The sequence below is a fragment of the Ipomoea triloba genome, chromosome 8, assembly GCF_003576645.1.
Source record: "Ipomoea triloba cultivar NCNSP0323 chromosome 8, ASM357664v1".
In the NCBI taxonomy this organism is placed as follows: Eukaryota; Viridiplantae; Streptophyta; class Magnoliopsida; order Solanales; family Convolvulaceae; genus Ipomoea; species Ipomoea triloba.
In genome coordinates this window covers 5,175,802-5,199,687 of record NC_044923.1, presented here as the reverse complement: position 1 = coordinate 5,199,687, position 23,886 = coordinate 5,175,802, and the positions used below count along the sequence as shown (strand labels likewise).

The following is a 23,886-nucleotide window of genomic DNA, read 5'->3' as shown; positions in this document are numbered from 1 at the left end:
ATATATATATATATATATATATATATATATATATATATATATATATATATATATATATATATATATATATATATATATATATATATATATATAATATTTATGATATTATAATTAAGAGTTAACTTCATTTTTGTTCCTAGATTTATAGGTGACAATCTACTTTAAATTATTTTTATTAGACAATCCATTTTTGTTTTTTATCAACAAAACAGTTTAAATATCGTTAAATACAAGGATATTTCGGTCTTCAATTATGAATTTTTTTTTAAATATAGCAGTTCAATCTATTTTGTATAAAAACGATTGAAATATTTTTGTATTTAACGACATTTCAATGATTTTATTGAAGGAGGACTAAAATTGATAATATCATAATAATAGTAAGACTAAATAAGAATGTTCTAATAAAAAATGACTAAAAGTGAACTGTCTCCTATAAATCTAGGACCAAAAATTGAAATTAACTCTATAATTAAGTATTGTCATTATAATTGCGTTAATATGAGGAAGATTCCACTAACCTTAGAAATAAAATTAATTTCAATCCAATTAATGAAATCGAAAACAATAGTTAATATTAACTACATATGCATAGAATAATTTGGCATTATTTATGATATGAAATACTAATATTTTTTTTAACATACTAGTAATTGTATCGAATTGAATATAACTAAATGGGGCAAAAATGTAATTAACTAAATATGACAAATATAGATATTATGATTAATTATTGTTATAGTTGCGTTTATAACAAAGTATACACAAATAATATTTTAACAAACATTATCAATTTAAATTTTGAAATATTCAACAATAGTTATAAAGTCCAAACTTTTAAAGTCTAATAATAGTTCCAAAGTTCAAACAATTAATTCAAATTAAATAAATGAATATTAATTAGACCATAAATGTAATTTTTTTCTTCAAATTAGGTGGGCCAACACGCGGCTTGCCTAGGCTAGGCCCGCTAGCCTAGCAAGGGCGGGTCTTTGAGGTCCGCTCTTCTGCAGGCTGTCAAAATTGAAACCACACACTACTAGTATAGTGTTGCAAATTAAAATCGCGCCTATGCACCTATTAATCGGTGCTGTGCCAGCCAGCCACCTAACATATCACCATAATCGGTGGTCTAGTTACCTAGGCCTCCTTAGACACCAATTAGGCCGCCTAGTATGCTGATTAGTTATGTTCTTTTTTTTTTCTTTTTTTTTTTGTTTTAAATGAGTTATTTAATTCAAAATGACATCATTTTGAGCGGAATAATCCTAAATTGTTCACACACGTACAATTATTTATAAAAATACTTTTTACATGTTTGACGCATAATTTAAAAAAAAAAGATTTTTTTAAAAAAAAATTATATTATTAGTTCTATGCATGATTATTGCGACCTTTAAAATTTTTGTTCTTGACTTTGAAAAGTACTAATTTTGGTCCGGTGACTAAAACATTTTCGGCAAAATTAGTCCTTAGATTGCAGTAATTGTTTCGTCCAAATTAAATGTAATGAGAGTATGTTTTCACTATTTCACTAAACAGACAGGCTAGCATTGAAGTTCAAAACATTATATTCAATAAAAATAAAATAACCAGCCTTGTAATTGGTTGGTTGTCTTTAATTAATTTGTTCACAACTTGCAGCAAATCAAAGGTTGTCGATCTATTATATTATATTGTCGTGTTCTTCTATGTAGTATGCCCAGTAATATTTCACTGAATTGGAATATGAATATATCGAACAATGTGCATTGCATATATACTATATAACAAGCTGCAGTCTGCATGGCATGTGCATGCGCATGCATAAAGCAAGAAGTAATAAATATATAAAATTATCAAGTATATATATAATACATGTGTTAGAGATTTGATATCTTTATTATTTCGAGATTAATTTAATATAATTTTGATTTGAATCGTGTTCACAAAGTTTAACTTAGAGTTTTGATAGACATTCAAATGAATAGTATAAGCACCAAATAAATAGCTTCTTCTTAGTTCGTTCCTTTTGCTAGGTCTGCACTGGAAGAGTGGACAGTTATATTTCACTTTGAATAGCTCTTCCCAGTTCTCGTCGAACCTTATCAAGCACCGAATAGCCATTTGGTCGGCACCAGACAAGTAGATGCGCGGCTTCACTTTGAATAGGTTTTATAATTTTACTCCAAACTTTTCTTAATTTTTTTGAACCTTATTAAACATCGGATACGGTAGTCTTCTTCTATGTAGCTCTTTCCCACCATATGCACCGACTTTTCAACAAGATCGAGCAGCAGATGATATAGCACCCAAGTCAAAATCCTAATTAACTTACTCTACTATAAAATTAAATTAACTCATCAGTGAAAATTTTACCCCAATTAACTTAAATACCACAAAATTAAATATAAAATATTGTGACCTTATAGTTATATTAGCGGTTACCAATTTTCTCAAGTTGTTTGGTTAATATATGTGTTGATTTAACGTTAGGTAATTTAGTTTAGACTAAGATAATCCATCTGTTTAGAAAGCGTTGCATCATGTGATTGATTAACCCTTAGCTAGTTTGCTAATTTTATATTACATATTTATTAGCATTAGGTTTACGTAGTTTATGACAATTGACTTATATATATCCTAACGTACGTTTCAATCAAGTTATATGATCTTAATAATATTCTACTCCATAGGAATTTAAATAATTACGTACAATTAATTTTGTTTTTTTAATGACGAGGAAAATTAGCAGTTATTATCTGAGATTGTACATTGAGTAAACCTTCATTCTTATATAATATGGTTGTCAAATTACACAAAATGGGTAAAGTGCGGGCACTAAAAAAATTTCTATGCCACATGCTCAACTAAAAGCAAATTTGATAGATATATATCTTAGGCAATATCTTGTTGGAAAGTTCAAATTAGTGATTTGATGTCTTTTATTAATTTAAAAAAGCGTCAAAAGTACGTTGGTAATCATTTTTTCACCCAAAATAATAAAAAAGATCATTTTCTATGCATGCATTAAAAAAATGTTATTTTTAATCAAGTATAAAATGAATCAATCCAATATATATTACAACCTGACAATGCAAAATTAGGAGAGGAATGCCTAATCACTCTTTTAAAAAGATTAAGTGCAATCGGGATATCATAAATGAAGAAATTAATTACTAACTCATATATTTACATCCTCAAAATAATTAATAGGAGAGAAAGTGATTAAGTGCACATTAAACTAGTAAAGTATTACATAGATGTCGACTAGTTTACAAGGATGTGCATTTCTTAACAATAAACGTATCTAAAATATATCTGGAATATATTACGGAGTATTATAATGTATGACGGGGACTCTTTAACACTTTGAGAGCTTTGGTACATTATTTTCTACACAAAAATTACTCTTAATTAGGATAAAAGATTTGATTTTAGATTACAAACATGGTTAATATGGTGTTCAATGCCAACAATTTTTTTTTTTTTTTTTTTTTGAGTTTTGAGTACAGCCAACAAAATTTATTAACACCATATTAACCATGTATATTTTTTTTTAGGTGACAAGAAAAATCTACAATCACTACCTGAATATGAGTACTGGATAAACTCCACTCATGTACTCTATATTACACAAGAAAAGTAAATCATATTAAAAATACTCTATATTACATACTCAGCTGAGCATCCTCAATAGTTGATTTTTTGTACAAGTTTTAAGATGCCAAGTAGGAGAGAATGATGGAGGGATTTTTTTTTTAAATTTAAAAACAAGAAAAATGAGTTTTTAGGAAAAAAAAAAACAAGAAAAATGAGTTTTTAGGAAAAAAAAAAGAAAAAGGAAAAAAAAAGCTATGGTAACGCGCGCCCGACTATGCGTTGTTATTGCACTTCAAGCAACAAATGGCGTTGTTGTTGCACTGGGGTGGGACCCATTTCACAAACAAAAATTAAGTTTTTGTAGTATGATCTTAATCGTTCTCTCTCTTCCATCTCATTTAAAATTTTCTTAAAAATTGATGAGCAAAAACTACTATTGTGGTTGTAAAAAAGGTGTTGAGTTTCTGGCAACATTTGAACATTTTATCATTCATAAATGAGTTCTACTACATGGACTTCCATTCTATACTCTCCTTGTATTCCTTGACGACCTGACGTGGCAAGATATGATAGGTTAGCTTCATTCTTTGAGTTCAAAGAAAGTGTCAACATCAAATTTTTGTGAGTGAATAGTATGGAATATAACTTGAGAGTACATGTAGTATTTTTCTTCCTAAATTTGGTCATAATGATGAAGTAGTGGATAGGGAATGGCATCAAAATTTGGTAGAAAAGGACATATGGATAGATATGTGACATAGTACGTACCGTATCTAATAGCAAAATGACGGATTAAACAACTCATGTTGTCAACACTATACATCATCATCTCCGCAAAATTACATGTTTAGCTTTTGAATCATGCACGATTAATTATTAATTATTAATTATTAACTCAGATTTTTCAATTTTGCCCAAGCTAACTCCAATATTCTTATAGGAATCAAACCTCACTATACAATTAAAGTCAAATATTAATTGGGATATCTCATCAATTAGACAAGTACCCTAGGGATATTATTTACTTTAATAAATGAACAAATTGCCATTTTGATCCACTGACTATAGGGGTCCTGTTAATTGTAATTCACGACTTTCAAAATTGTTAATTCCGTACCTTAACTATTTAATTTTTTATCAATTTTGGTCACTCCGACCAAATTACCGGTCAAATTTTGTCAGAAAATCCTAAATCTTAAAATAATGGGGGTATTTTAGCAATTTCACGTATGTTTTCTTCTTCTCCGGCGCTGCCATCTTTTTTTCTGACATAAAGGTCATGAGCACTTTTTTAATTGAGGCTGTCACAAATGGTCTTCCTTATTTTTTAAAAAAAATATATTTTAATTGTGTCACAAGAAAAAAAATTTGAGATTTTTTTTATCAACTTACTAACCATTTTATGAATTTAAAAAATCTTCATCGATATTATCAACTACTCATAAGTTGTCAAAAAATATACAGGCAAATCGTTAGATGGTAGCCAAATTTCTGGCCTAGGTGGTCAAAATTTTAAAAATTTAATTAAAAAAATGACTAAGATTGTCATAAAAAAATTCCCTACTTACAATTATGGCCATTAATAGTTTCCCTTTTGCTTCGACAGAAACCTAGAAGTATGAGTTTCTATTTACCCTAACTTTATCACAAAAATACTAATTAACGCTTTCCTAGATCACCTTAGCCTCTTTTCACCTAATCTTTCAACAAGAATACCAAATGATACAATATTCAAGTCAAGACAAATAATTCGTTGCTTGAGAATGTGCACATGATAACTTTTGTTCGTATGTAATAGTTTGTACGCCATATAGAAAATGTAAATTACACTAAGAAAATCTTGTGTGATAAATTCAATCGAGATGGTGTTAGCTATAATTGAATTCGTGACTTTCAACAAATATAAAAATCATGCTTCACTTAGTTACTCAATCACCCCAAAGTGCTCTTTTTAAATATGAATAATGGTAGCATTTGGTTGAGCGTTTTTATACCTTACTATCAGATTCAATACTCATTACCATGTTTATTTGTCTACTTTTGCTATTAGATTAAAATCCTCTACTAATCATAAATCTCTTTACCATTTCGCTTCCTTACTTTTAAACAATGGGACAAAAAATGAGTGTATATTTATGTATTATATATTTATATTTATTTATTTATTGGCTTTTTACGCAAATGGATAATGCCCAATGTTCATTTTTAAATAAGTACTTCAAAACACAAAATTATATAAAAAATTTCAATGCATAGGTACTTGAATGTTGAATTTGTTTATTTAAATAAATAATTCAAAGTATATGAATGTAAAATAATATAGGAGAAATTAATTATAAAGCTTCATAACCAATAATTAACCGAATAACCAAATTTTTTTGACCTTGTAACCGATAACCAAAAAATTCGGTCGGATCGATTATCGATTTTGTCAAATTTTCACTAATTCTACTCACCTCTACCAGTTATAAACCTAACTTTATTAGCTCTATTAGTATAGTAGATTTTGATTCAAATTTCTATTAATTACCCAACAAAGATACTTCTACTTAAATACATACGATTCCGATTTCAATGTTTGAGTCAAACGCCTCAATGCTGTTACGAATGACAACATATAATTCAAGTGAGAGAGAGAGAGAGACCTGTTCCAAATTCATAAACATTGAAACAACTTATAATTCAAGTGTGAGAGCTGTTTCAAATTCATAAACATGGAAAGGCAATCAGTTTTAAACAACAAACCTGAGAAAGACAAATCTTTATGCTATTTCATATTGTATACACTTTCTTTCAGAATCATTAGGCAGAGTTGAAATGTCAGATCGTCATTGAACCATAGCCGCGAATTCAAATATTGCCATTTGCATCCAAGGTAAGCTATCGTGTGATACTGTATATACAGGAGATTGTATTAGTTGTTTGTAAAAAGATTTTTGATAAATTACATGTAAAAAGACTTAAAAAGGCATATACATATATTTTATAATAACAATTGCAATTAAATACCTATACTCTGAAATGATCAACACATACCTTCCTCTAAAGATCTGGATTCAATGCTTGTATTTCATCATTTCCTTCTCGAAACCAATAGTGGGGAATTGCTTTGCATACTCCTCAACCTCAGATCGGAGCTTTGCAATCTCAGATTGAAACCCGGTATCTGAGCTCATAGTTGCCACAAAGTCCTTCAACTTTGTTCCTAGGGAAAACAAGTACCGGTAAGCATACAACTACAATAAACTTAAAATGCTCAACCCTTAGATAGAAGGATCAGAATAAATGAATTCAAACCTTCTGTCTTTGCCTTTATCTCAAGTGCCAACTTTACAGCACCATCAAAGAACTCAGCCACTTTAACGAAATCGTCCTCAACAAATCCTCTAGATGTGAGAGCCGGAGTTCCTGGATTGTCAGGTCAGTGGAAGTTACTAAAATGGCTATGCAGGTAGGAAGAGTACTATGTAAAGTAATGCTTTATAAAGTAAGACAAACTTCACAATTCAGAATCTGAATTTGCTGAGAAGGTTTCATGAACTCTTGCATGAGAAATGTAAAGTGAAGCATTTTGCGAAGATCTCCAGAGAAGTGATTTACCCATACGAATGCCACCAGGCACCATGGCAGACACATCACCTGGAACTGTATTCTTATTAGCTGCTATGTGCACCAACTCTAAAACCTTTTCAACTCGGGAGCCATCAATACCCTGCAAGGAAAAGTCACAATGCACTCACATGCTTAGAAATGAAATCAATATCCACTTGAGTCCCATACAGAGGAACCTAGATGTTATTATCTTCTAGAACTTATATAAGTTTACAAAACCAGAGAATTAAATATTGAAATTTATTTAAAAGTCAACCAATCCACCCCCTCCCCAATCCTCAAACACGTGTTCAAAGCAACAACAGAAGCATCCACACTCACAATCCGTTTAACTTGCTTCCACAATAAATTGACCAAGACTATTATTTTGAGTTCCTCTTATGAACTGTTCAAAAGTTTAGAAAAAATAGCTCCTCTGGCAGCTCTGTCTCACATCTCTTGCAGTGAATACTCCACCCTATAAATACATGCTAGAGGACTTATAATAAGGAAACAAGTTTCCATATACCTACCCACTCAAAACCCTAATCTCCAGGCTTCCTAATATGTAAAGGTTCCATATTTGTATATTCCATAACATGAACAAAGAGGCTGTTATTTATAAAAGCTCCAACAATGAACTCAAAGCCACAAAGGGATTGACAATTGAGAAAAACTAACTAATTATGCTCTTTTAAGTGTGGAAGTAACAGCTAATCAAACAGACGAGGGTCAGAGGGAAAGGAGTTAATTATCAGTTAGTTACCTTATTTCGTAAGTTTACCAGGACCAGATGATTTTCAGTCCCACCAGATACAAGGTCATAGCCTCTACCTATCAAACTCTGCAAACACGAAAGACTTCACTTTCATCACAAACAAAAGCAATTACAAGTTTACAACCATCAAAATATCACAGTACAGCAGAATATAAGAAATGCAAATGTGGAAGTAACTATTACCTCAGCAAACTTTGAGCAATTACTGAGAACTTGCTCCTGGTAAGCCCTATATTCTGGTGTCATTGCCTACACAAAAGATATGCTAAAATTTTATATAAGAACCTAACATGATCCTATAAATCACTGCACTGGAAAACTGATAATAATAACAATAATAATAATAATAATAATAATAATAACCACGTAATTTTACTTTCATTTTTTTAGAAAAGGGTGAAAATTTTTACTTGTTTCAGAGCAACAGCTAAGGCTGTAATTGTGTGATTGTGAGGACCACCTTGAAGTCCGGGAAAAACTGCTTGGTTAATTTTGTCTTCATAGTCATACATAACCTATAGTATACAAATCAAACTGTTATTTCTAATCCAAATCAATTATCCAATGATGAAAAAAATAAAAATAGAAAATCAAGAGTTAACTTCGACATTGGAAGAACAGAAATAAACGATGCAGATCCAAAGGTATCCTTATTTATTTATGCATTTCACATTTATTTGTTTGTTAAGGTTAGAACATACTTCTTTTCCTTGTTTATTAATCTCCTTCAATCCCTTCCTGAAGAAGATCATTGCCCCACGTGGCCCACGAAGTGACTTATGTGTTGTAGTTGTAACAACATCTGCATACTCAAAGGGTGAGGGAATGACCCCTGCAGCAACCAAGCCGCTAATGTGTGCCATGTCTGCCAACATTACAGCTTTTTGCTTGTCACATACCTGTTAAAGATTCCATAAAATCGTTTATTGTGTTAAAATATGTAATTAATAGGTGGATCATATGTTAACAATGCGATAGCAAATGGTTTAAAGTTACCTTACGAATACGTGCATAATCATATAGGCGTGCATAAGCACTTGCACCAGCAACAATTAATTTTGGTCTAAAAAGTGTTGCACTTTTCTCCAGCTGTATAACACATTCCAACCTTATATTAACATTTCCAAATTGTAGAAAATGAAATACAAATGAAGCTTGATAACCTCTCACAACCTCCACAGAGAAAACTACATAAGTACATAACTACCCAACAAAAACAGATAGCAGATCAGTTCAATATTATTGTGTCATTAGGAGGTGACAGGGGCTGATGAATGTTCCAGAGTTGCATTCACAATCCACCACTCACACCTTTCAAGCAAAGAAAAGCTACATGCATACCGAAGAGAGTTAACCATATAAATGAAAATCACAAAATTCACATTATACACATTATTATTTATTGTATCTCAAGGAAAATTTGCAAGGGTTAAAGACATAGGTGTATTTCAGTATTTGTATGCATGCAACAGTAGATAGTCCCCAAAGTTTTATTTGGGGAAAGAAAGAAAGAGAGGAGGAAAGAGGGGGGAGGGGGAGCCAGGGAGGAAAGAATTCAAGAAACAACCATCATAAGAAGGAAACAGTGCAAAAAAGCATTAAGCTACACGATAACATATAAGAAAAGGCATGCCAAGTAGCTTGTAGCTCAATGGCACCTCTGTGGCTCTCCCAAATGGAAAGTCACAGGTTCGAACCCCAGTGGGGGCATTGACTCTTTGTGTTTCAATAGGTTGAGAAAGTATGTATGAGCAGATACTACATTGTAATAGAGTCAGTAGTACTCGAAAAAGAAAAACAAAACAAAACAAAACAAAAAAAAAAAAACAAAAAGAGCATATAAGAAATGGCATAACTCCAGTAAGGGTGTGTTTGGTAACCCGTAAAATGACTTCCGGAAAATGTTTTCCAAGTTTTCTGTGTTTGGCAACGTCTGGAAAATGTGGTCAACGGAAAATGTTTTCCGTTGCCAAGGAAAATCAGTTCATTTTTCCGGAAAATGACTTACGAAATTTTTTTCCGTAAATCATTTTACGGAATCGCCAGAATAGCTGTTTCGCATGTTTTCGACCAAAACCAAGTCAAATCACCCATGACCATGGACCAAGGAGGTGGGGAAACCGCCAGAAACCTTTGCTACATTTTTTTAAATTTTTATTTTTTTAATAAATTCTATTCTTTTTATTAAATACCATTATTTTAATAACTATTATAATTTTTTATATTTTAAATAAAACAATTACAATTTTAATTATACAATTCTATCCATTTTCTAGAAAATGAACCAAACACACAAAGACAGTTTTCCATAATACATCCAAACACTAGAAATGAAACTGTTTTCCGGAAAATGACTCATTTTCCAGAAAACATTTTCCAAAAGTCATTTTCCTGCTTTCCAAACGGACCCTAACTTGAAAATTGTTTGTATGGTGCCTAATAATATACCTGGTCATAGTCAATGTACCCTGTGCTCTCATCCAATCTGTATGGCATTGTCTCAAAAAAAATAGAGACGGCAGAAATCTTCTTGGTGTCAGTCTGCACAATGGAGAAAGATGATCAATATATCTTATAGAAAGAATCAAGTAATAAACCTCACAGAAATTTATTTGGAAGAAACTATAAGCACCTGATAACCATGCGAAAGATGTCCACCATGAGGAAGATCAAGAGCCATGATTCTCTCATGCGGTTTCAGCAAAGCGGTATACACTTGAAAATTTGCAGGAGATCCTGATAGTGACTGAACATTAACTGCACAAGGTAAGGTTGAGTACTTTAGTAACATCAAAATGGCTGGTATTCTAATCACCGAAAGTCTCAAATAACACAGAATTTTAACTAAGAAAAGTATATCAAGGAATTTTGTACTGACTAGATTGGATATTTTACATTGTATGAAGAAAGGCTGAAATTTACTTGTCATTCTATGACCAAATGAAACTATGCAACTTAGTTACTTCATTTTCAAAAAAAAGAAAAAACTTAGTTACTTCAAAAAATTTAAAGCCACATCCGTTTAACAGGTACTTATTTATCACTGAAGATGATAGGCACAATCATTACCTCCCCATTTCTCAGGATCCAATTGGAAAGTTTCTAAAGCACGCTTTTGACACAATCTCTCTGCCATATCAATATACCTTGGTGCACACATAACAAATAGTATCCATTACATTCAGTAATGAAAATACATTCCCAACAAATATAAGCAAACTAAGTGATACAATCTCACAGTATATGAGTAGCACATTTCAGTAGAAAAAAAGAGCACAAGTGCATACTCATTTCCTCCGTAGTATCGAGCACCAGGGTACCCTTCACTGTACTTGTTGGTCATTACTGATCCAACTGCTTGCATAACCGACACCGAAGTGAAATTCTCCGACGGTATGAGCTCTAGTCCCTAATTCCACATATAATTAAATCCACAAACTTCCTAGTCCTATCCCAATAACACCGGAACACACGTATAGTAAATAAATACCTTCCATTGGCGGGCTTTTTCGAGCTCAATGATGTCGGCAATCTCCGGATCAACTTGTTCAAGCGGGGCATTCAATTGCTTCGTCCACTGTCAGTCCATTTCACAGAAACATAATGACATACATCACGCGCGCACTATTAAACCAAACTCACAGATCTCGAAAATGAAAAACGAAGAGCAGCAAAGCAAAAGGCGTACCGTAACGCGGGGGTCCTCCTTTTGTCGAAGCGCTTGATTGTGCAACGAGGACTAACGTCGTGAAAGCACGAAACAAACAAGCGATCAGCTAATGCACAGACCACATAGGCATATACATATATATTTATAGTATTAGTACAAAGGAAACCACGAGCTTTCAGATGAACAAACCGAGTATCGGAGGGAGGAGACACCGGAGAGAGGACGGAGCAGAAGTGAAGCGGCGGAGGAGGAGGAGGAGGAAGAGGTGAATAGCCTTCGGAGAGCCATTGACATATGCATTGATGAATGGAGCTCAATTTGGTGCGTTATATGAAAAGAGGAGTAGGTGACGATGATGATCGCATACGCGAGATCTCTATGCTTCGATCTTCTTCTTCTTCTTCTTCTATGACTGTGATGTCTGAAAGTAGTTTGTGTGATTGGGATGGAGGTTGGTGAGAGGGAATTTTGATTACCTGGGTTGAATGAAGCTGACGTGTCAATCGAATATTGGGCGGTACCAAATGTTGGATCAGTTGTTCTCTTTTGCCGGGGAGAGTGAAGGGTGCAGCGCACTAGTCGGAAGTTGGTAAGCTCAGAGGAACGGCGGGACCACTGTGGGTCCACCGCACACTTACCCAACTACTCCCGTGTTAAAAACAAATTGTCTGATTCTCTTCAATTTTTTTTTAAAGATGCTAAAATTGATCCCTAAATACAGACAATAATATAATTAGATCTATTAAGTGTAAAAAAAATAAAATAAAATAAAATAAAAAATTGTATAATTAAATCTTAATATAACCTATTAATATAACCTATTTAGCATGTTATTGTTGACATGACTTTGGCTAGATTAGCATGTTCTAAGCTTATGTGAATGTTGAATGTATCATTTATTTATAAAATAAATAATTTTTATTTTTTATAAAAATATTAATTAATAAAATAAAATGAATATTTTAATTTTATAATAAAATAAAATATTTATTATTTTATTTTTTAATAATATTTTTAAAAAAAATTTAAAAACAAACCGCCATTGATTGTTTTCTCACGTCCGGTGACCGCTTTCATATAGACAGACAACCATTTTGAGATCCAAATTTGGGGCCTCTCAACAAAGATGCCCTAGTCACCTTTGAGTCCTTTCTCCTATGAGAGAGGGGTGAAGGTAGCCAAGCCACCTTCAACCATGGTTGTACACTTGTAATAGAAAGATGGCCACTGATTGTCAGTTGAAGAAAATCGGTGGCTATTTTTTTAATTCAAAAATTAAAAATAAAATAATATTTTAATTTTTTTTTATTTTTTTTTAAAAAGGCCTTACTAGGCTTGTTGCTGGTTTTTTTTTAGGCTAGCTATTCTATTTTCAGGCTTCTTGTTTCCTTATATGTATCTCAGATCATGTAAACAATCAAAAGTCGAAAGCAGTAAGAGCCTACTGCCTGCTTTCTGTTTGTATAAATTATTTGCAGCATTCACAACTGATGTGTCTTATTATTTCAATGAATAGTAGTAACGGAATACATGTCACAGATTCATTCGGCATTCCACTTATTTCATGTTACAAGAAAGGGTAGAAAATATAGAAATCTATTACACCTAGAGATATTAGTAGTACAAAGGCTGATGACATAACCATCACCTACAGTGCATATACATAGTTTTACAAATTTGTCTGACAATATAACATTCGCTCAACGGTCTAACTTGTATTGGAAATGTTGGGTTCCTACTGACCTTAAACATAAGCAGTAGACGACTATATTTAAAGAATCACATTCTAGACATACCAAACCAAAAATTTTTCTATTTCAATGTATACCATTAGGATATTTCACACCTGCATCATCACTTGGGGCATCTGATCCACTGGGAATTTTGCCTGGATAATTAGTTGTGGAAGTGTCTGATCCAATCATACTGCAAATAAAAGCACAATTCAGCATTCTGAAAAAAGTTGCTATGCTAGTTCTTAGAAGAGACATAAAACTGAAGTTTTTTTTTTTTTTGAAAAGACATAAAACTGAAGTTCTTACCTTCTGTCAACAATAACCATTGACCGAAGTTCACAGTTCTCAAATCTGCAAATAAATGAAATCCAAAATTTGTTAAAATCACTTAAAGGCAACCAAATAAAATGCCACCTTCAGTTAATGTGGAAAATCACAACTTTTCAGTATGCATAAAAGGTGTGGTGAGGCGTTTTGGGTGAATCAGTGTACAGATACAGATTTGATTGCAAAATACGCCAACTTACCTTCTGCATACTTCACTCTTCACATTTGGATGGCAATCATCTCCAAATAAACTGAGGGCATGAATTAAGAATCCACTATGAGTAACAACTGCAATCTCCTTCTCCTCCCGTGTCCACAACCTGTAAAACAATTAATTAAAAGTGAGAAAGAGAGAACCAAGAAGCTGCATGTCTGGACCTACCAATAGGTTTATAAGTTACTCCGTATTACATAAATACTGCCCAAGAGGACGTAACAGCTTGTGCATATAGAACATATTATGCAAATATGCAATTGCACTAAACTTGACACCAGCCTTTGATTCTTCTCTCTCTCTCTTTTATAATTACATCATACTACCTGATTTTCTGAACAAATATCAATTGAATTACTTGTAAGATGCAACTGAAACCTATGCAGAAGGGTTGAGAAACATATTCAGATAAAAATAACGGTGCTTGTATTTTTAAGAAATTTGCAAATGCAATTAGAAAAGCTCAAACAGAAACTGCTTACTGCACTTGGTAATGAAATAATATTCTTTGCAACAATCAAGACAAATATATAAATAAATAGGACCCTTCATACAGTCCTCATTTTTTACATAAAATCCCAGAAGACATTTTATTGAACGTGTTGGTGGATAGAGAAATTACCACTTTAAGAACTGCATTCCTCTGGAAGCAACATCTTCATTTGGCTCCCTAACATCCTCCTTCCATAGAATGTCCTCATCATTTTCAATCTGAAAAACAATAAGACTGTTACCGCCTAGAGGCCAAGCAATAAAAACTGTAAATACAATTGCAGCTTGGCAATGAAGTTATTTTCAGGTAGCTTGGCAACATTAAGAATGAAAATCAGCAATGAGAACCTTTCCTCATTTTTTGGGTAATAAAAATCAACAATAGATATTCTCAAAAAAAAATAAAAATCAACAATAGATAGTTTCAATAAGAAATTCAGAACAGTAGAAAACTACTTACCAATGAAAAGTCTATAGCTGGAAATAAAGGTTTGTACTCATTAATGCTTCTTCTTTTGTCACACCAATGAACTCCCTGTATCATATACATATAGATAAGATGCCCACATGAGAATAAAGTTATCACATGCATTTGTACCACTTGTACATTTATGGGAGTCAAAAAAAGAAAAGAAAAGAGGTACAGCACAATAAGGGCACACTTGGGTAAATAATAGCTTCTAACAATTCCAGGGCAATGCCCACGACACATACATAAGAATTCAAGTTGTAGCACCATATCAAAAAGATAAGTTCCAGTAAAGAAATACTGACATTGGAACATACAAGTTGCACATATGACACATAACACAGCCAGATTTACCCTGTTTTGAACATTCAAAGCACAAAACAAATACAAGTTTCTGGACATAGGAACAAAATGTAGAGCAAAAACTAAAGACAAAACCAAAATCAGTTTATCCAGTGAGGTTGAATAGCATCAGTGAATTAGCAAATGGTATACAAAATTTAAAACCATATTGATAAAGGTACAACCAGTCCAAACTCCAAAGTGGACATATAGAGAGGTACAATAATTAGTATACAATATAAGGAGTAGAATATGCGCAGAAAATGAGAAAAGATAAACCAATGGCCAGATATATGCATCCTTTGCTACAAATTGCATCTTACCAAATGTTCTCGACATAGTTCGACTGCTAAGAATGGAGGGCAATTTAAACTTGAAATTGCTGGTCGGCTACTATTTCCGCAATTTTCCACCATTAGTGGAGGAACATCTATTCCATCTGTATAACTTTCTCCACCAAAAGCACCAACTGCTGTTTGCATGGTCCTTCAATGAAATACCACAATAAATTATGAATCATCCATATAAAGATCAATACGAACAGATACAATGAAAACTGATAAGGGACGTGAACTGGATAATAAGAATGGTTTAACTTTCTAAAAGAAGCAAATGATTATAAGTTAGTTATGTGAAAGACTGAAAGCAAACACTCATAAAAACTAACAAGAAATAAAATTTGATACCTCAATAAAGGGGAGGTGACTACCAATTCAATCCTCTTAGAAAGTCCAGATGAATGAACATGCTTGCGAAGATTATCCACCTATTAACAACATAAGTCATCTGAGTCTGTGATCATAAATCTTTTAATTTTAGTTTAGAATGGTGCAAAACAAATGTTCAACAGACGCTTTAAGACTTTTATCGCATGACCAATGGCTAAACCATCTCTTACTTCACTACCTGCTGCCAACCAATAGGAGTAAGATGTGCATCAAAAAGGTGAGGCAATAGGTATGCACTATGATCCTTTTCTCCTTCTACATTGTGAGCTCCCTGGGCATGCCTCACCTACAAAGCACGAATATACATGGACAAAATTGTCAAGGAGTTAAAAGATGAATTGAGTACTGTTTTAATGTAAGCTATAGCAATCGCCTAAAAGGCAATGATTGAGGAACAAGGACACACCAGGTGTATTGTTTTGCATCTATGCAGAGGATAGACACTCAGACCTCCAGAAGCATCCATATCTGTAAGCAGGGAACAAGATTATGTAAATATAAATGACCTTAGGAAATCAAGAGAATGGCTCAGGGAACTTTTCTACCAGGAAAAATGTTTTTAAAAAATTGTGGAAGAATGTGATTGATGAGTTCCAATATACATCCTATACAAAATATCATAACATTAATCCAAGTGTTTATCAAATGGAAAAATTAGCAAGGAGTTAGTATCTTTCGTCCCTATAGGATCATTCCAAACTTTATAGAAGTATGCTAATTAACAAATCAAATTCACAAAGTTGATAGAAAGTTTCGTGGTTCCTCAAAGGGTAGGAAGTAGGAACAAGTCCAACTACAAGTATAAGAGTCTAATACAAACTCATTACATTCATCAGCCCATTCAATTCTCATATCAGTGGTTTCAGAGTTCAGAAATCTAGACCCATGGGATAAAAGGCATGCTTCAAATCTCTAACTTAATATCTATCTAGGAGTAGTTCAGTTAAAGCCTTCTGCATAATCAGCACATAACAATTCATTGTATTTAAAATTTTTAATAAAACACAGAAACTACAAAGAAATTTTGCTTCAAATCTTCGACAATGAAATAGCTCCACAGAAAACATAAAACATAAGACCGCTGTTATTCTACAAAATGATTTTGAAAAACAAAAGTTCAAAACAAACTAAAAATCCATTCCTCAGGACACCGCATGAGATCCAGCCTTCTGTTTCTGGACTATACACCAAGCTCCGTAGCAATTACTCCGTACATATTTATCAACGTAATAAGCACCACTTGCGAGGTGGAAACGGATATACCAGACTACCAGAAACTAAAAAGAAATCATACACATCTTCAATTCTTCAATGAAATCATAAAACAAGTTGTAATTCAGGACCACGCGAAAATGCACACACACTAAAATTCCAAAGTCTCAATGCATTTTCAGGATTAACAAATGCGCTGAACGTAATGTAACAGTAAACCGGAGCAGAGATCGCGAACAGATAGAAGAACAAAATGCATTACCGCGAAAAAACTAAAAGCAATCATCATTCACATGTAATACAAGCAAACGCCTTCTCACAAAAATATCAAACAAACTGATAAAATCAATCATACACTTGACAACCGCAATATCATTTCGTTTAGAGACAGAGAGATTACCGGAGACAGAGAGAAACGAAAGCAGCGGAGCGGGAGAGAGAAAAGGAGAAAATGCAGCGGTGCTTGGCTTGCGGAAACTGTTGCTGGGAAATGGAAATGGAAATGGAAATGGAAATGCGTTTTATAGAAAAAGGGCCGCCTCTCCTTCAAGACCGCCAGCTTCCGTTTTACAACTCGCCTCCTGTTTTTCTCTTTTTATTTATTTATTTTTTACAAGTTACAAAATTTGATATGGACCGCTCCCCACCTGTCACAGCCAAATCGGGTGGTATTGAGTTATTGACTATTGACTATTGTGGTAAACTGGTAATGTACTAATGTTTATGAGATTTTACTAACAAAAAATATTGAAATTAATAGTGATAGAAGGATAAATATGTAAATTTAATCCCTTAATTATATATGTGATTATATTTAATTTTTAAATTGTTTGTTTGGTGGTCATTTTAATTTCTCACCTCAAATAGTTATTCAAATTAATAGTGAGAGAAGGATAAATATATAAATTCATCCGTTAAGCACTCATCAAATACGTTTAAAAAAAAAATTTAAAGTCAAAAGTATCAAATAGTAACTTTGTTTTCTTGTTTTCTCTAGAAGTTAAATTAAAAAAAAAATTGAATTTTTCTCAAGGTGTCCCTTCAACCGACAATTAGGGTCGAGTAAATACTGCTGAACAAATAAAAATAATTTTGTAGCTAAATGTATTCAAAATGATTAATAGAGCTACTAATATAATTTTTAAATGCATAAATAAATTTTATTCACTAATTCTAAATTAAGGATTACAAAATTGAATTATAAATAATGTTCATTAAATTTATTTATTTTTGTCATGCAACCATTTTGTGCGAGAGAAGTCTAAAGTCTATTCATAACAATTATAATGCATTTATTCACATTCACATGTTAAGTATTCGTTCTAATAGGTGACTCGTTTTTCTCACTTTTTTCTTTTTCCTTTTCTTCTACCCACTCACCTTTTCTTCTACCCACTCAGTATAGATTACAACGTTTAACAAACAAACACAAACAGATTTTTTAAAAATTTTAACAAACGAACACTCCAATAATCTTAACAAACGAACACAAACAACTTCTGTTCGTTCATGTTCGATTCATTAATAGCTCTATACTTTAGTGAAGTAGTGTTAGACCATGTATTAGATGTTACCTTATGCTAGACTAAGTATTAGCTGTTATCTTAGAGTGCTAGTCATAAGCCTATTATGTAGGAGCTGAACCTGTATTATTATTATCTGTAATTATCTTTGGAATAATCGAATGATCAGTTACTCTCATTTGGTATCAGAATTGCGATAGGCCTTCTTTCCTCTCTTTTCTCCCGAAACGCAATATGGCCAGCAATGATTCCGAGCGCACCCTTTCTGCGGCAGCCACACCGGCGTCGGCCCCCATCGCCACTCCAAACTCCCTCACCTCTGCACATCATTTCGTGTCGATCAAACTGACGACACGGAATTATTTGTTTTGGCGTACCCAACTTGTGCCTTTTCTAAAAGGCCAAGGTCTTCTCGGGTATGTCGACGACACCATACTCCCGCCACCGGCGACCCTGTCCTCTGTCTCTGGCAACACCGGGACTGCATCCGACGACGCTTCCTCATCAGCACCGAATCCGGCATACGCCGGCTGGGTCCAACAGGATCAGTCGATCCTGTCCATGCTCGTTGCGTCGCTCTCCGAGGAAGTCATGTACCTCGCTGTCGGTCGTTCCACGGCGAGAGAAGTCTGGAGTTCAATCGAGGCGGCTGTCAGTTCCTCAACCCGTGCCCGCTGTCTGAATCTCCTCGCGCAATTCCAGTCGCTCCGGCAAGGCGATTCCACACCGGCGGAGTACTTGGGTCGTGCACAGCTTATTGTCGAGGACTTGGCGTTAGCAGGACGTCACCTCTCGTTGGATGAGCAAAACCTCTATGTATTTAGAGGGCTCCGACCGGAGTTCAGATCCATGGCAGCGTCGCTTGTGGTCTCCGGCGAACCAGTGACCATCCCGCAGTTGGCGGATTGCCTGCAAGCCCAACAATTCATCTATTCAGATGACTATGCGGCCGCTCCTGTGCTGACATCCGGATCTCCAACGGCGATGATGGCCAGTCGCAACAGGAGATCGAACAGCGACAATGGATTCGGCGGACGACACACCCGCGGCGGTGGTCGCGGCGGTCAGGGGCAATCGCGCGGCGGTGGCGGAGGCCGCGGCGGCAACCAGGGTCGTGGTCGAGGAGGCTCCCCGAGGTGCCAAATATGTCGTTCTCATGGCCATACGGCCGTCTACTATTACAGGCGCTACTCGGAGCAGCCACCCGCGCAGGCGAATTTGGCTGTCGGCGGAGACGGCACTACTCCGGCGGAGGTCACGTCCTGGCTACCGGACATTGGTGCAACATCACATGCCACGCCTGATCCGACCATGATGGTGCAGTCTGAGGAATACTCCGGGCTTGATGTTCTGGGCGTTGGTAACGGTAGTGGTCTGGGTATATCCCGTATTGGATTTGCTTCGATTCCCTCAGTTTCCAAATCTCTGCAATTAAAAAATATACTGCATGTCCCCCAAGTTATCTGCCTCTTTATTATCAGTTAATCATTTTTCAATTGATAATAATGTTTTCTTCGAGTTTCATCCCGATTATTTTGTTGTGAAGGATTGCATAACCAAGGCAATACTGCTTAGAGGTTCCAGCTCGGGTGACCTATACAACGTTTCGGTTCCCCGAGTACATTCGGCATACCTCACTACTCGGGCTCCTTCCGCCATTTGGCATCAACGTCTCGGTCACCCGCACAGTCGCGTCCTGCAGCAAATCTTAAAGTGTTGTCCCGTGGTTTCACATAAATCAAGTTTGCCCAATCTGTGTTCAGCATGCCAGTTGGGAAAATCATCTCGTTTCCCGCTAGACAGAATAAATACATCTAGCAAAAATGTTTTAGATTTAGTATATTTAGATATTTGGGGCCCTGCGCCTGTTATTTCTTCTAATGGCTTTAGGTACTTTGTGTTATTTGTTGACGACTACAGTCGTTTTTGTTGGTTCTATCCTCTCAATGTAAAATCAGATATATACAAAGTATTTAATGTTTTTCGTGCCATGGTAGAACGACTGTTTTCACGTTCTATCAAGGCAATCCAGACAGACTTAGGAGGAGAGTATCGCCACTTGCATACTCTATTCCAAACTCTTGGGATTGTGCACCGCCAATCATGTGCTTATACACATGAACAAAATGGCCGTGTAGAGCGCCGGAATCGACACATTGTTGAAACCAGGTTAGCTTTACTTGCCCAAGGCTCAGTTCGTTTAAAACACTGGGATTCATCTTTTGAAACCGCCACATTCCTCATAAACAGGTTACCATCCTCAGCACTACAATTCAATAGTCCTTACTATAAGTTGTTTAAAACCCCACCCACATATACGTCCCTACGGGTTTTTGGAATCTGAGTTCTTGTTTTTTGTCCCAAGGTTGAAATCTTTCCCTATTTAAGATTCGAACCTAGGTATTAATTGTTATACTATAGACCATGGTCAAGGAATTATGTGTATACAATTGACATATTTTGTACATGCAGTTAACAATTGATGAGTTTGTAAATAAATTGAAGATACATAACATGATAACTATAAATAGATAATATGTTAACTGTAAACACATAATATGTTGTTAAAATATTATCTGTCAGCAATTAACATATTATGTATTTGTAGTTACCATGTTATGTTTTGTAATTAACATATTATGTGTGCTTTCAATTTATTTATAGAAACATCAATCGTTAACTGTAAGTATAGAATATGTCAAACTACAGACACATAATCTTAAAGTTATTTTGATTCAGGATTATAATACAAAGTAGATCCTGATCTATGATATAATTTGTCTACTATTATTTATTAAATCATTATACATATTCAATCTTTCGACTATTGAACTATGTTCCGAACCCATTTTCCTAATTATATATACATTACATGGCATGTGCTGATATAGTGATATGGCCCACGTTGTATACTCAAATTTGGTGTTCATGGACCAGAGACGTGTACAAAGTGCCAATTCAAGCAAGTCAATTACGTACAATGTACGTGGTCACTCGTGGGGCGGTCATAGAGGCTGTGCCGTTGGGTCGGCTGGCTACTTGTTAAACAATTGTATGGTCAAATTCATGACAAGTTTCACATTTTGATGAATAAATCACTTGCCAAGCAATTTGTATTCAAATAATCAGATGATATATCTGTAGTTCTCTTTAAAAAAATGTCATATGACCAAATTTCGGTACTAGAATATTGAGAAAATATTAAAAAAAAAATACTATTTTATAATCAATAGTACCCAAAAAAAATCACTTTAAACATTTTCCCCTAAAGCTACTAGCACCCATGCAAATATGCAATTCTGAGCTTATGCTAATTGCAATCCCACATTTAATCCCACATTAATTATTCTTTTAAAAAAAAATGCCATTTTGGTTGCTTTTGCAATTCAGCATATGTTTTTTTTGGGTTTATTATTATTATTATTATTATTATTATTTATTTTTTATAATATAAATTAAAAATAAATTATTATATAATTACAATATTATTTATTTTACTTTAAATTTATATTTATACGTTTATTTATAATTTAAAAAATTAATTATGATAATCACCTCTTGAATTATGATTTGTCATATTGTACAAATGGAATAGAATGACTAACGTGATATGAATTTGGTTGGCTTATATAGAACATATATGAGAGGAAATTTTGTAGGGAATATTGTAAGGAGTAATACATAGAATATTGTATAACGTGATATGAATTTGGTTCGCCTATATAGAACATGAGAGGAAATTTTGTAGGGAATATTGTAAGGTACTATACATAGAATATTGTAAAGAATATTTTAGAGGATATTGTAAGGAATAATGCAGAGAATCTTGTAAGGAATAATGTAGAGATTCTTGTAACTAAAGAGTATGAATGCTCTCTTGTAAATAGGGCTATTAACGAACCAAACATAAACGAAAGAAGGCGGTTCGTGTTCGTTTGTTAAGGATTTTGGGGTGTTCGTGTTCGTGTTCGTTTGTTAAGATTTTTGAAAATCTTGTTCGTGTTCGTTTGTTAAGCATTCGTTAGTGTTCGTTAACGTTCACGAACACGTTCGCGAACGTGTTCGTTAATGTTAACAAACACGTTCACGAACGTGTTCGCAAACGTTAACAAACACGTTCACAAACATGTTTATTTACGTTCATGAACAGTTAATAACCAAACACCTGCACATGTTCGTGAACACAATTTGTTCGTGAACAAGAAATCATCTACGTTCACGAACAATTATATATATGTTTGTAAACATGTTCGCGAACATTATTAAACGAACACTAAACGAGCTTGTTCACGGACACTACTAAACGAACACAACCGAGCTTGTTCACGAACACTACTAAACAAACACAAGCAAGCTTGTTCACGAACACTTAACAAACAAATTTACCACTGTTCAGACTCTGTTCGTTTATTAACCGAGCTCTACATTTTGTTTGTTAATGTTCGTTTACCTTAATAAACGAACATAAACGAACGCTTACCGAGCTAGAACACGAGTAGTTTGTCGAAAGCTCTATTCGCTAACAGCCCTACTTGTAAATATTCCCTATGGCCTTTGTTTGGTGAATGGCTGGTAGTTGTTAGTTGATTGGGTTAGAGGATATAATTAGTTGACAACATCAATTAATTATAAAGGTGTTTGGTAAATTAGTTATTATCTGATAGCTGTTTGGTATAATTTTTTATCTAAAAAAGAATTGAAAAAGTTGCTTTGAGTAGCATTTTGAATTCTAGCATTTTGGAGTTACAAAAACTTATTAACCAATACTTATATTGATCTTTTAACCAAATCAAGTAGATAATAGTGATTAAATAAGCCTATATATACCGGCATGTAAAGTAAAGTTCAACAAGACAACAACATTCAAACATATCATCCTAAATGGATACACCACACACCATCAATTCATATATTCTTCTTTTTTTTTTTTGAGTACTATTAACTCTATTACAATGTAGTATCTGTTCATAACTACTTTCTTAATCATCAATTTATTCTTAAAATTCTCACAATTTCCACACGATGATAGTGACGAAGTCAATGAAAACCCACGATCTCCGTCCAATCAGTCCATTATCGTTTCCTCTTGGACTGAGCAATGTTAATTATATATCCACCATATCCTAATATGTACCAATGCCCACCCCCCACCTAACCCCCCGGACCATATCCTAATATGTACCAATGCCCCCCCCCCCCCCCCCCCCCCCCCCCCCCCCCCC

General features: G+C 34.1%; 2 protein-coding genes across 2 annotated transcripts; both read right to left on the bottom strand.

The window, feature by feature from the left end:
• Nucleotides 1-6,209: 6,209 nt before the first annotated feature.
• On the bottom strand, nucleotides 6,210-12,317 carry LOC116026718 (serine hydroxymethyltransferase 2, mitochondrial-like). The gene is made up of 16 exons (XM_031268085.1): nucleotides 11,811-12,317; nucleotides 11,640-11,690; nucleotides 11,442-11,528; nucleotides 11,239-11,360; nucleotides 11,021-11,097; nucleotides 10,584-10,708; nucleotides 10,400-10,492; nucleotides 8,948-9,040; nucleotides 8,653-8,850; nucleotides 8,362-8,466; nucleotides 8,135-8,200; nucleotides 7,940-8,017; nucleotides 7,183-7,294; nucleotides 6,880-6,990; nucleotides 6,619-6,787; nucleotides 6,210-6,475 (listed from the first exon to the last, which is right to left on the bottom strand). The coding sequence occupies exons 1-15, from the start codon at nucleotides 11,919-11,921 to the stop codon at nucleotides 6,639-6,641; spliced, it is 1,578 nt and encodes a 525-aa protein (XP_031123945.1). The 5' UTR covers nucleotides 11,922-12,317; the 3' UTR covers nucleotides 6,210-6,475; nucleotides 6,619-6,638.
• Nucleotides 12,318-13,092: 775 nt separating this feature from the next.
• Nucleotides 13,093-17,686, bottom strand: LOC116026719 (phosphoglycerate mutase-like protein 1). The gene is made up of 10 exons (XM_031268086.1): nucleotides 17,542-17,686; nucleotides 16,336-16,397; nucleotides 16,108-16,215; nucleotides 15,888-15,967; nucleotides 15,525-15,687; nucleotides 14,851-14,925; nucleotides 14,521-14,609; nucleotides 13,885-14,004; nucleotides 13,664-13,708; nucleotides 13,093-13,547 (listed from the first exon to the last, which is right to left on the bottom strand). The coding sequence occupies exons 2-10, from the start codon at nucleotides 16,393-16,395 to the stop codon at nucleotides 13,439-13,441; spliced, it is 849 nt and encodes a 282-aa protein (XP_031123946.1). The 5' UTR covers nucleotides 16,396-16,397; nucleotides 17,542-17,686; the 3' UTR covers nucleotides 13,093-13,438.
• Between the last annotated feature and the right edge of the window lie 6,200 nt (nucleotides 17,687-23,886).

Excerpts from the sequence above, each read along its gene's own strand:
- LOC116026719 (XM_031268086.1), bottom strand. The coding sequence starts at position 16,395 with ATGGATGCTTCTGGAGGTCTGAGTGTCTATCCTCTGCATAGATGCAAA. Across the intron at positions 16,216-16,335 it reads GATGCAAAACAATACACCTG|GTGAGGCATGCCCAGGGAGC; the intron begins GTGTGTCCTTGT and ends CGTGCTTTGTAG. Across the intron at positions 15,968-16,107 it reads CTCCTATTGGTTGGCAGCAG|GTGGATAATCTTCGCAAGCA; the intron begins GTAGTGAAGTAA and ends TGTTGTTAATAG.
- LOC116026718 (XM_031268085.1), bottom strand. The coding sequence starts at position 11,921 with ATGCATATGTCAATGGCTCTCCGAAGGCTATTCACCTCTTCCTCCTCC. Across the intron at positions 11,529-11,639 it reads AGGAGGACCCCCGCGTTACG|TGGACGAAGCAATTGAATGC; the intron begins GTACGCCTTTTG and ends ATGGACTGACAG. Across the intron at positions 11,098-11,238 it reads CGATACTACGGAGGAAATGA|GTATATTGATATGGCAGAGA; the intron begins GTATGCACTTGT and ends GTGTGCACCAAG.